Raw genomic sequence first — 14,177 nt, forward strand, 5'->3', positions numbered from 1 at the left:
ACCTCTACTTCCCTTCAAAATCCTCTTTGAATCTTCAAAACGGCTGCATACACCGGATATCCCCTAATTCTGGTGGCAATTATAGCGCTGCCAAAAAGAATGAAAATATTAAGATATCAGGTGTTTCCTATGAAGGCCGCCAGGTGGCGGTGTTGTTTTTAGCTTAACACAATAAACAGCGCGCGGAGACTCGGTACTGGTCAGTCAGCCAGGGGAGACCACCCATCACAGCTTGGTAACGGTCTGACATTTCTACGTCGCATGCGTTGTGATTATTTCTCTTCACATATTGACAACACTTGGCTGTTTGAGGCGTGATGTAAATTCTCATCATTGCTGCTTACATATTATTTAGGGAGACCCAAAGCCTTGAGGGGTTGCGATGACGCAGTTACACACTATTCGAGTTAGTAGGATGGAGAGAGAGAGAGAGAGAGAGAGAGAGAGAGAGAGAGAGAGAGAGAGAGAGAGAGAGAGAGAGAGAGAGAGAGAGAGAGAGAGAGAGAGAGAGAGAGAGAGAGAACGAGAACGAGAGAGAGAGAGAGAGAGAAGAGAGAACGAGAACGAGAACGAGAACGAGAACGAGAACGAGAACGAGAGAGAGAGAGAGAGAGAGAGAGAGAGAGAGAGAGAGAGAGAGAGAGAGAGAGAGAGAGAGAGAGGAGAACGAGAAAGAGGAGAGAGAGAACGAGAGAGAGAGAGAGAGAGAACGAGAACGAGAGAGAGAGAGAGAGAGAACGAGAGTGAGATAGACGAGATAAAGAAAGGTACCTAGTTTTGAAGTTGAGTAGCGGGAAAAGTATGGAATACAGAACAGTGCAAGGAGTTTGTTATGCTGTCTAGTGATGGTACAATTTTTACTTTGATTCATAGCTTGTAAAATGCTGCATGATACAAAAAGGTAATGTCAGTTACTAACCAAAAAAGTTATACAAGTGGAACACTATTCAATATCTACTGTACGTACTAAACATTATTGTTCACTGGCCCATTAGTTTCGTCTGACATAGTCGGTAAACTTTTTTTGAATGATAAAATACGTTATTATATAACATTTAGTGAAATATCTTAAAATACCAGTGAAATAAAAGTGTTACCAGTCACTCAGTGTGTTAGTATAAATAGATAAATAGTAAATGAGTTATAAAACCACTACACTAACTTCTCTCACCCTAACAACTAATCACAAACTCCAGATAGCTGAAGTGTGTGCCCAGGACCGCGTGCTTGAACCTTGGTTATAAGCACGAAAAAAACTACGAATGAATGACTGGCCGTTAGATAACTTAGATAAGGTGAAACGTCTTTTCCAACTAAAACGTATTTAAGGTCCTAGCTCAGTGGTAGAGCGCTCGTTTGAGGTGCGCTGGATCGCAGGATCTAATCAGTGAAGTAGTCTGGGTTTTTTCCCCCACCTTATTCAGTGACCTACGACTGTCGTACAAAGAAAAGATTCCTTGCTGCTTTATAGACAGGAATAACCTGTGTGACGGCTCTCTCTCTCTCTCTCTCTCGCTCTCTCTCTCGCTCTCTCTCTCTCTCTCTCTCTCTCTCTCTCTCTCTCTCTCTCTCTCTCTCTCTCTCTCTCTCTCTCTCTCTCTCTCACTCTCTTCCTTTCTCTCACTTCCTATATCTCTCTGTCTCTCTGTCTCTCGCTTTCCCTCCCAAATGTTAAAATAACCTTATATCAGACACCAAATAGTCGTAGTTTCCCGTGTTCTCAAGTGTCGTTAAACAAACATTTCTCTTCTACTATTATTGTTATATGCAGAGCTGGTGCAACTGTTGAGGATGTAGCCCGAAGTCGGGCGCGCACGCGTGTGTATGTGTAGTGCCGTGTTTATTTATCTGCGTTACGAAGTTGACATGCAATCATTCACTGGAGGAAAGTGCTGATTGCAGATACTCGTGTGTGACAGGCCACTATATCTTCGGCGTGGCACTGGCAGCTGATAGCGGCGTACGCGAGAGAAGAGGGAAAGGAAAGGAATGTTTGTTTAACGACACCCCAGCACATTGTTTAAGACGGCTGATAGCGGCGTACACGAGAGGGAGTGATTGAGACAGGGGTGGGAGTGAGAGAGAGAGGGAAAAAAAACCCAGACACATAGTGTTTAACACAGCTTACAGCGGCGTGCAGGAGAGTTAAAGTTTATTTTGTTTAACGATACCACTAGAGCCCATTGATTTATTAATCATCGGCTATTTGTTGTCAACAATTTGGTAATTGTGACATATAAGTCTTAGAGAGTAAATCCGCTACATTTTTCCATTAGTAGCAAGGGATCTTTTATATACACCATCCCACATACAGGGTAGCACATACCTTGACCGTTGATATACCAGTCGTGGTGAGAGAGACGGAGACAGAGAGTGAGTTAGAAAGAGATAGAGAGTTGGTGAGAGAGAGAGAGGGGAGGAGGAGAGAGAGAGAGAATCGGAGAGAGAAATAGTTGGAGAGAGATAGAGAGTTGGTGAGAGAGAGAAGGGGTGGGGAGGGAAGGAAGGAGACAGAGAGAGAGAAAGAGAGAGAGAGAGAGTTGGAGAGAGAATTGGAGAGAAAGAGTTAGAAAGAACATCAAGTACGTAATCAAAAATATCTCAAACATGTGAAGGAGGAAAAAAACATCATTTCACAAGACTAGCATTGTTTTTGTTTTTCTAAATAAATGTAGTAAGGTTTCTTAGTGATGGTGTGTTATACAGAGACCACAGCTGGCCAAAGATCGTGGTATGAGCTATCCTGTCTGTGGGAAAGTGCATATAAAAAGATGCCTTTCTGCATTAAGAAAAATGAAGCGGGTTTCCTCTAATGACTACGTATGAGAATTACCAAATGTTTGACAATTGACATCCAATGGCCGATGATTAATTAATCGATGTGTTCCAGTGGTGCCGTTAAAAAAAAAAAAAAAAAAACTTTAACTTTTATACAAATACAGCATACCTTTCGTTTTGAAAACGTTACGATTAGTGTTATAATATTTTGGTATTTCTGTCTAAACTTTTGAGGCCGAATTTACGAAGCCCGTTTTTCTTAAAGGGACAGACCCCAGGTTTTAAACACCACAGCACATTGTTCACTGTTGAAGCCGTTTATGATCACTGAAATCAAACATTATTTGTTTTATTGTTTAGAGTATCCATTTCCCTTAAACCGAAGTGTTTCTGGTCATCCTGTTCTGTTTAATACCACAAAATGCATTTTTCATATTTTTAAAAACGCACGTGCGTCTGAGAAGTAGCGGTTATTGATTCGAGTTGTGGTCTATTTTGTAAAGATATTTCGCGGTTTTAACGTCACAAACTCTTCTTTCACCATGTTGTAACTTTATCCAAATGTGTTACAGGTTTGTAGATGAACTAAACTGGAAACTAGGGTATGCGTCTTTAAACGCGGGTGTTTAAGCATTGTAAATGTATGTAGTTACCCGCGTGTACGTTTAAAACAGGCTTCGTAAACAAATAATAGTATGCGTCTCCAGTATTTGTGTTTCTAGTTGGACCGCTGACCTATTTAATGGTTTAACAGAGTATTACCTGAACAAAAATAATTTGATTTGTCCCTAAATGTACTTTATTCAACCATCTTCATAACCACCATACTCCATTTATTAATGACATTTTGTAAAAATAATTGAATTATGGCAATGGTCCATAATTCAAAAATTAAAATTGCCGAGAGGGATGACATGGAGTTCACTCCATCATGGTTCAGTTAAGGTGATGCGATAGCTAGATTTGGTTTCCAACAATTAATGTAATTTTTTATTTATTATCCATTTTTTTTTTAGAGAAATAAGGTCCTTAAATCCGTGACAGTGTGCCTTTAATGTTTTATATTGGTTTCACTGAACAGTAAGAAAGGAAATGAATGAGATTTAGTCTGTAGAATTTGATGGTACGTGAATTTGTTTTGTGTCCGAGTGTGTTAAACAAAACCAACGGTTATAGTCATATGGGTTTAAAAGATTTTAACCTCTCTGGAGTTTTTTGTTTTTTTAAGCATATATTTTAAGGGACAATCCTGAGTTTACAACCATCGTAAAATGTTTCCGACCACTAGAGCCTTTTTGATGACGTAACATACAAATTAAACAAGGTGTTTGTTGTTGTTCTGGTGCTTGTAGTAGCCCAAAGCGGATTTTACCTCAATAATTTCGTACGTACGAAAAATATATATCACGAATTAAAGGAAAAAAAAGTGCTACAAACATTAGTATACGACCGCAAACATATATATGTATAGACACTGGTATTCTAAACAAGAAAATGTGTTTAGTATGAAATAGTAGTCGCCAACAAGGCTCTGTTATCGCAAACATCTTACAATGGTTGCAAACTCGAGACAGTCCTTTTAATATAAGAGTTACAGGTCATTTCAACGGTTCCCTATTAACGTAAACAGACTAGAAGAGTTTGTAATATCCGCAAACCACTTTTGCAGTCTGCAAGATAATACTAGTAGTAAGAAAGGAAAGGAATGTGCAGCAGCACTTGAGCAAATTGCTTTAAATAGATATTTTTTGTATCTCTCGTACACCGCGTACACTAAAATAGCTGTACGTCTGGTTGTATTGTTGCCTGTACGTGTACTCCGTGTAATCAGCGAAGATTAATCACATTGACAACGGCAGCTGTAGAAACAAACTGGGAACGAGTGGGAGAAAATAACATCACAAGAATACAGGGAACTTTTGAGGTTGCAGAGAACCAAAACATCTTCCTTTACTAACAATAACCTCGGACAGTGCTGATATCATACTATAGTATATTGGATTAAGGTTCAAGGTTGCAGAGAACCAAAACATCTTCCTTTACTAACAATAACCACTCAGGTTGTGCTGATATCATACTATATTTATATTGGATTAAGGTTCTAGGATGCAGAGAACCAAAACATCTTCCTTTACTAACAATAACCTCGGACAGTGCTGATATCATACTATAGTATATTGGATTAAGGTTCAAGGTTGCAGAGAACCAAAACATCTTCCTTTACTAACAATAACCACTCAGGTTGTGCTGATATTATACTATAGTTATATTGGATTAAGGTTCTAGGTTGCAGAGAACCAAAACATCTTCCTTTACTAACAATAACCTCGGACAGTGCTGATATCATACTATAGTTATATTGGATTAAGGTTCTAGGTTGCAGAGAACCAAAACATCTTCCTTTACTAACAATAACCTCGGGCAGTGCTGATATCATACTATAGTTATATTGGATTAAGGTTCTAGGTTGCAGAGAACCAAAACAGCTTCCTTTGCTAACAATAACCTTCCGGGCAGTGCTAATATTATACTATAGTTAAATTGGATTACGGTTCAAGGTTAGAGAAAAACAAAAACAGCTTCCGTTACTAACAATAACCTTCCGGGCAGTGCTGATATCATACTATAGTTAAATTGGATTACGGTTCAAGGTTAGAGAAAAACAAAAACAGCTTCCGTTACTAACAATAACCTCCCGGGAGTGCTGATATCATACTAGAGTTATATTGGATTACGGTTCAAGCATGATGTCCCTGGCATGTGTCAAACTGAATTTGAAATATTGAACTACCGTGAGAGTTTGGTCTGACTATAACGGAGTTGGAAGACGCACACGTTATCAACTAATCAATTTTCAGAATCGTCAAGTTGATGAGTTGGACTACTCAGTAGAATGGCCAAGTTTATGAGTTGGACTACTCAGTAGAATGGCCAAGTTTAAGAGTTGGACTACTCGGAAGAATCGTCAAGTTGATGAGTTGGACTACTCGGTAGAATCGTCAAGTTGATGAGTTGGACTACTCGGTAGAATGGCCAAGTTGACGAGTTGGACTACTCGGAAGAATCGTCAAGTTGATGAGTTGGACTACTCAGTAGAATGGCCAAGTTTATGAGTTGGACTACTCAGTAGAATGGCCAAGTTTAAGAGTTGGACTACTCGGAAGAATCGTCAAGTTGATGAGTTGGACTACTCGGTAGAATCGTCAAGTTGATGAGTTGGACTACTCGGTAGAATGGCCAAGTTGACGAGTTGGACTACTCGGAAGAATCGTCAAGTTGACGAGTTGGACTACTCGGAAGAATCGTCAAGTTTGTGAGTTGGACTACTCAGTAGAATGGCCAAGTTTATGGGTTGGACTACTCGGAAGAATCGTCAAGTTGATGAGTTGGACTACTCAGTAGAATGGCCAAGTTGACGAGTTGGACTAGTCAGTAGAATGGCCAAGTTGATGAGTTGGACTACTCCGTAGAAATGGCCAAGTTGATTAGTTGGACTACTCCGTAGAATCGCCAAGTTGATGATTTTTCGCACTGTTTAAAATAAATTTTATGAAAATAACGTTTTCACGCACTTTAAATTATTGTTTTCAAAAGGGCGCTCGCGCGCATAAAAATAAAAATATCAGAAAATTCCGGAAAAAATATTTCCATTAGGTTGGTCGCCCTGAATATATAACACTTGCGATCGTACGAAAACAAAAGAAATGAATTCACAATTCTCTTCTTTTCGTATGCTTTCACATGCAACATTTCACTAAATAATACCAGTAATCTGTGACACATTCATGACATTAATATAATTACCGATCTCGTTTTATTCAAGTAAGTTAAACTATAAACAGTGTAATTTTTTACAAACCATTGTTAGATTTTGCCGCGATATGTTTCTTTACGTACACTGGCACCCCAAAAGTGCTACTCTAATAGAATGTAAGGGTAAGCGTAATGCAGAACGATATCCAGTCTTAATGTGGGTACCAGACGTTTCGTCCCCGATTCAGTAACCACAAATTAGTTCCACCCCACTGATGGAATAATGCAAATATGGCAATGCACCTACATAAAAATAACATTGGACCCAAGTTTGTTTGACACTTTATTACTAATCTGTAGGTGGGAGTGAAACTGTACTACACTATTTGCTAATAAAGTGGGGCTTTTAGGTGGGGGTTTTCATGATTTTTGTTTTTTGGTTTGTGTGTGCGCGCATGCGTGTGTGTGTATGTGTGATAATGCTGTTTATTTAAACTTTATTTACCCTGATTAACATACTTAGCATGTTTTACTAGACAAGCCATAAAGTAGGCCTATCCCTAAAAGGAAGTAGAAAACATCTGCCACTTTCGTGGATTGATTTATACTTTTATTACTGAATACATGACAATCCAATAAATAATAATAAAACATTGTATTGTTATGTATCTCTTTAGTTGTTGTTTAAATATGTCAAACATGGTGCTATTTTATTTTAATTTTTTATTTTTGAAAATGGCGTTTTCGCGTGCTTTAAAGGTACATTCCCGAGTTTGATGCAATTTTTGAGATGTTATCGACTAACAGAGAATTTTCAACGATTGTAATTACATATCAAACATATTTTTCTGCATAAAATATTAGTGGCTGCATATTAAACGTGTTTCTGATCGTTCTACTATTTGTACTAGGTTAAACTTTATTTTATTTCCTAAAATATATTTTTTTCGTACGTACGAAATTATTTGAAGACAAAATCCAGTTTAGGCTTCTTACAAATATTAAAACGACCAGAAACACATTGAATATACAGACGTAGATATTCTAAACAAGAAAATATATTTAATATGTAACTTTAATCGTAAACATATTTTAATTTTCGGAAACGTCTTACAGTGCAGCAAACTCAGAAATGTCCCTTTAAACTTTTTGATTTGAAAGTGGCGTTCGTGCTCTTAAAAATTAAAATACCAGAAAATTCCGGAAAAATATTTCCATTAGGTTGGTCGCCCTGAGTTTGTCAACTCGAAGTCAGTAGAACCCAGAGTCTGGCCTCAGATTACAGTTATCTTCCCATTTGGTTGTCGAAAATCCCGAAATTTGACCGCGCAAGTAGTCTGCTGTTTGACTGTGATTATTTTATGGCAGACAGCTATGAAGTGGCAACTATTTGACTGACGTGACAGGGGAGATCATGTAGTTTGTAAACATGTGTAACTTGTTGACATTGAAGACTTGTTTGTGGTAATTCCGGCCCATGCAAAAGTAGTGCTTTTTGTGTAAAATGGGAGTACTCCGGCCTGTTTTAGAGGGTGTGTTTGTTTAAACCAATATGCTGGGAGAAAGAGCTGGACAACAGGGGTTGTCGTTTTCAGGGTATGTACAAAAATCCACGGGCCTGCTGATATTAATAAAAATGTTATAGCCACTAAGGCTATATAGAAACATATAGCGAAATTAATTGTGGTCTGAGGCCGTCTACGGCGGATTTAAAACATAGCTAGCAAAAAGAGTGTGCGCAGATCGAGACTTCATCTTCGTCGTTTGGTTTACTATTTACGCACGTTCCGTTTATACTTTTTCTTCCGCTAACCAGGGGACCAATTACCCGCCAATAAACACGTGCCCTCTCTCGGCGCGTGCCTGCCTCCTCCGTGTTAACTTCTCGCTTGTGGTCGGGTGTCTGATGTAGTTTTAAAGAGGCGAGCATGTGGCACGTAACATGAGGCAGGAAACTGTTAGTTTTGGCAAACTGTCAATTCTTGGCACTTGTCATGGCCCGGCCATGGACTCGCGGTTTTAAGAATTCCAAAAACGAACATAAGGGCATCATCCATCGCGCTACCATTTGTTTTGTGAACCGGCCTCGGTGACGTAGGTGTAAAGCCATCGGACTTAATGCTGGTAGGTACTGGGTTCGGACCCCGGTATCGGCTCCCCAGCTAGAGCGAGTTTAACGACTTAATGGATATGTGTAAGGCCACTACACGGATGTCTCTCATTAACCACTAACTATTAACCCATTACATTTGCTTTGTTTAACGACACCATTAGAGCACATTGATTTATTAATCATCGGCTATTGAATGTCAAACATTTGGTAATTTTGACATACAGTTTCAGAGAGGAAACCCGCTACATTTGTTTACATTAGTAGCAAGGGATCTTTTATATGCACCATACCATAGACAGGATAGCACATACCACGGCCATTGATATACCAGTCGTGGTGCACTGGCTGGGAGGAGGAATAGCCAAATGGGCCCACCGGCGGGGGTCGTTCCTAGACCGAACGTGCATCAGGCGAATGCTTTACCACGAGGTTACATCTCGTCCCTCAAAACGACAATAAGGGTATCCATCGCGCTACCATTTGTCGTGAACCAGCCTCGGTGGCTTAGTTGTAAAGCCATCGAACTTAAAGCTGGTAGGTACTGGGTTCGGACCCCGGTACTGGCTCCCCACCTAGAGCGAGTTTTAACGACTTAATGAATATGTGTAAGGCCACTACACTGACTTCTCTCTCACTAACCACTAACCCACTGTCCTGGACAGACAGCCCAGATAGCTGAGGTGTGTGCCAAGGACAGCGTGCTTAAACCTTACTTGGATAAAAGCAATAGTTCCTCATTACAAAAAATGCTAAGTAGGTTGATCTCTGCAGTATTTAAATAACACATTGGTTTCAAGTTACTGTTCACTTTTAGTAATAAATGATAACACTAATAAGTTCTCTCTGATAATTTAGGACCGTGCTAAAGCGCTCGCTCGATGCGCGGTCGGTGTGGGATCGATCCCCGTCGGTGGACCATTGGGCTATTTCTCGTCACAGCTAGTGGTATATCAAAGGCCGTGGTATGTCTGTGGGATGGTGCATATAAAAGATCCCTTGCTGGACACATCCCACAAAGAGTTGTGCCCCTGATACAACTCTGAGCTGTTGGGTCTGTGCCAACGACACGCGAACAGAGTTTTCCGTTATTACACTCAGAAGGTCGAGGTTATCTGTGCCATGATCTGATTGGTCAACGTCACTAAATGTCTGAATCAATCGTAGTAAAATAGAACAGGGGCTTAATTTACAAAGATCTCTTAGGCTCTGTTAGACAACAAAGCATCCTCTTTGCAAGTCTTTTAGCATTGCACTGCGAGATCGCAAAGTTGCGAGAGTTTAGCGAATTAGGCCCCAGGTTCTAAACTTCGACTCGTACGAGTGACTCGGGCCGATTCAGTCGTATGACATGCCACACGTTACGATTTGCTGATAAGGCGTTGCAATCCGAGTCAACTCGTATCGTGTAGCAGGGCCTTTAGAGGATGACTGCCACTCCAAAACTAGCTTAGTAAACCCAAACTTGCACAGGATAGAGTTCAGTGGAAGATATACAGCTGTGTTGGAATGCACTCATGAATCACTGTAAAAACAGTGATGATATCAGATGTTCGCGAGGGATAAGTATATCCTGCCCCACCGGTGGCACCTGTCACGAACGCAGCTTTACAACCATCAAGTCCATAGTTTAAATAAACTGAATTTTCGCCCCCCCCCCCCCCCCCCCCACAAAAAAAAGAAGAAAAAAAAGAAAGAAAAACAAAAAAGTTGAAAAGGCGTGTACAAGTTCAAAATAGGTAATTATATCAGAAAACATTTTATATACATGTCGTGGGGCACTGGGTTGGACGGGGAAATCCAATCAAAGGATGGATCCACTCGGGGGGGGGGGGGGGGTGTCCATTTCCACGAGCTGAAAATAGGGTATGCGTCTTTTCCAACTAAGCTGGTGTTATTACATTCCAGGGGCGGAACGTAGCCCAGTGGTACAGCGTTCGCTCGATGCGCGGTCGGTCTGGGATCGATCCCCGTCGGTGGGCCCATTGGGCTATTTCTCGCTCCAGTCAGTGCACCACGACTGGTATATTAAAGCCCATGGTATGTGTTATCCTGTCTGTGGGATGGTGCATATAAAAGATCGCTTGCTGCTAATCGAAAAGAGTAGCCCATGAAGTGGCGACAGCGGGTTTCCTCTCTCACTATCTGTGTGGTCCTTAACCATATGTCTGACGCCATATAACCGTAAATACAATGTGTTCAGTACGTCGTTAAATAAAACATTTCCTTTTTTCCTTATTACATTCCAAGTCTAAAATCCACAGTCAGGCCCGGTGTATCTGCGCGTTCTTGTTTGAATGTTATGACAGTTTAATGCCGTGTTGTGAAATGCTATCTGCAGTTATTCCGTCGTTCCGTGGATTATCGTATAAACAGTCATATTATCCACGACGTGCACCTTTTAGCCGGTGAGCCACGCGGTACACCAGTCAAAAAAACGTAAATATTGTGTAATCAGAACATCAGATTTCAGCTGCTTTCAGTGAAAACGAGAAAAAGTTGGCTGTAAATAGCATGTATTGACATCTATAGGCTTAGACGATCAATGCCAGAATGTGATGGGGTCAGTAATATAATATATTCCAGAGGTGGATCTAGGGGTGGTTGAGGGGGGCCTAAATTTTGCGATAGTTATTATTTTATTATATATTAATTTTCATTTTTTTTACAATCCCCCTCCAAACCTCCCCCAAGGTTCCCATGGCATTTCACCTCATGTCACTGCACCCCCCCCCCCCCCCCCCCGGCCTCCCAAATGGGTTTTCTGGATCCCAATCTCCCAATAATTCTGAATCAAAAATACACTTGGTGGTATATATTGACGCAGAGATGAATTTTACTTGTAGAGCGCAGGAAATTGCATTTCAGGACATCTAGTTTTTGACATTTTACGGGGGAGCAACCCACCCCCTCGAAATTTTGCTTTGTGCCGTCGATCTGTCGGCCTCCAGCACCCAATGTTTACTTGCTTCCGCCCTTCCGGCATTTCAGGGAGTTGGTCACTGTTTTTGCACATGCACGCGCTGTTCCTTATCGTGGTGGAGGGCTGGCAACATTCTCGGCATTTCCCTGACAGTGGCGGATACAGCATATGTCATAAACGTCTTTTTAAACGTGTTTTATAATCATTTGTGATAATGTTTTCACATATTTTATTTCGTTTACCATTAATCATCTATGATAATGTTTTCAAATATCTTTTTCCATTTACCACAGTTTTTCCCACTCTTTCCCTGGTTTAACCATATACTTTACAACCATCTGTGATAGTGTTTTCTAATATGTTTTTCGTTTACCACAGTTTTACCCACTATTTCCCTGGTTTAACCATATACTTTACAACCATCTGTGATAGTGTTTTCTAATATGTTTCTCGTTTACCACAGTTTTACCCACTATTTCCCTGGTTTAACCATATACTTTACAACCATCTGTGATAGTGTTTTCTAATATGTTTCTCGTTTACCACAGTTTTACCCACTATTTCCCTGGTTTAACCATATACTTTATAATCATCTGTGATAGTGTTTTCTAATATGTTTTTCGTTTACCACTGTTCTACCCACTGTTCTACCCACTGTCCCTGGCCTAACTATACTATATATGTTGTGTTGGTTTTTGTTCGGTGTTTATGTTGTTGTGTTGTTTTTATTGTTGGTTTGTTTGTTGTTGTTGTGGGGTTTTGTTGTTGTTTAGTTTTTTGGGGGGTGTGGGTTTTTTTGTGCGAATTATTTCTTCTTGTTTTTACATATAATTTTGGGGGTAACCATTACCCGAATCTCCCTAGAAACGTCACTTATCACGGCAATTTTTTTCCCACCCAGCCAGTTCACCACGACTGGTATATCAAAGACCGTTGTTGTATGTGATATCCTGTCTCTGGAATGGTACATATGAAGGATCCGTTCTACTAAGTCTAATGCACAAAAAAAAATGTACACGGTTTCCAGACGGTATGTTAAAATTAGCAAAATGTTTGATAAATAAATCAATGTGCTTTAGTGGTGTCGTTAAACAAAACAAATCTTTTTACTCACAACAGTACAATTTCCTACACATGCACCTGTTTAGGTGTTATTAAATCTCTATTCCTGCATTCTAATTTTGTTGTTTCTCTGTTTTTCTCTAGGGAAAGAAAACATCTTGAACGACTGGTCCGATCTCTCCACTTGGCCCAACGGAAGACTGACAACATTACGTCACAACAGGAAACAGAAGACGACCGCATTGTCAAGCTCAAGTTTCCATGGCTACCCAAGAAGAACACTTTGCCCAATTTCTTCCACAGAACGAAACACGACCGATCTGACGGTTTCCAAGACAACGAGTACGTAACCGGAAGTCTAGTATTTGGAGACAATCCACGTGCAGCGGATGTACCGCTTATGGAATGCGTGCGCAGAATCAGCGTCACGAATTATTTATCGACATCACCAATCATGTCGAGTGGAAATCGTCTGGCGTGGGAATCAGCAGACGACAAGATGAAGAAATTCAGAAATAAGATAAAGATTCATCGCGGGAGTTATTCGTTTGGCGTGTGCGAGAGCCTCAATGTGTCCTGTTCTTACGTCATGATGTTTAGAAACCCACTCGAACAGGCCCTGTCTAACTACCAGTATTGTAAATATGAGCTGACCGACGAATTGTGTCAGGGGGTTAACGCGAACAAGGTCACCCTCAGACAGTGGATTCTTTTCCACGGGAGCGAACTTTTTAAACAGCTCATCTTCAGTCCGCATTTTTGTACAGACTCCGTTAACGTTAGCGTCACAGTTCCGGACGAGGTCTGGTTCGGAAATAAGCACGATTCGCCGTGCTGGTTAAAGCAGAAAGTGCTCATGGAAAAGTTTTCAAAAATAGATATCATACACGCGACCAGCTACATCGTCAGACATTTGGAACAGTGGTTTGGAGTTGTCGGCCTTTACGATCAGATGGCAGACTCGCTGAAAATGTTTCAGACGGTTTACAAACTTCCGTTTACGAAGTGTTACGAAACGAAGAAAACTCGTCCTGATGTGGCGGATGAAGACGTAACAAGTGAAAATAGTGCCACAAGTGTTGTTCAGAGAAAATCCGAGTTTTTTGACGAGAATGACCTGCATTATTTACGTGATGATATTTACGTTAAAGAAGCGTTATCGGCAGATAACATGATTTACAAAGAGGCCGCGAGATTATTTAATATCCAAAAACAGTTGTATACTAACAAACTGCGTGCGCTGTGATATAACACCAATAATTGTGACAATTAAATCCATTATGTAGTTTTTTTTTTGTTTTTTTTTACTAAATAATAAAATTGTTATAAATGCGAAGCCTTCTAACTTCTTCTCTTTAGTTTATTTTGACTTTGATTATTGGTTTCCTTCTTATTTTCATTTCTGTTTGTTACGTTACCATCAGCAACGTTCGGTGGATCTAGGATTTTGTTATGGGGTGGGTGGGGGTGGGTGGGTCACACTATTTTATTAAGAGCAAGTTTGAGTTTGCCAAAGCCAAATGAGACGAGGTCTCAAAGGGAGCGAGATCT

At 40.3% G+C, this 14,177-nt stretch overlaps 1 protein-coding gene across 1 annotated transcript in view; it reads left to right on the forward strand.

The window, feature by feature from the left end:
- LOC121377253 overlaps window positions 1–13,962 on the forward strand; it is a 32,363-nt gene extending 18,401 nt beyond the window's left edge. The window contains exon 3 of the mRNA XM_041505172.1: window positions 12,771–13,962. Within this exon, the coding sequence (XP_041361106.1) occupies window positions 12,771–13,872 (1,102 nt within the window). The 3' untranslated portion in view covers window positions 13,873–13,962. The remainder of the gene's footprint in view (window positions 1–12,770) is intronic.
- Window positions 13,963–14,177: the final 215 nt, after the last annotated feature.

Source organism: Gigantopelta aegis, chromosome 7, assembly GCF_016097555.1.
Source record: "Gigantopelta aegis isolate Gae_Host chromosome 7, Gae_host_genome, whole genome shotgun sequence".
Taxonomy (NCBI): Eukaryota; Metazoa; Mollusca; class Gastropoda; order Neomphalida; family Peltospiridae; genus Gigantopelta; species Gigantopelta aegis.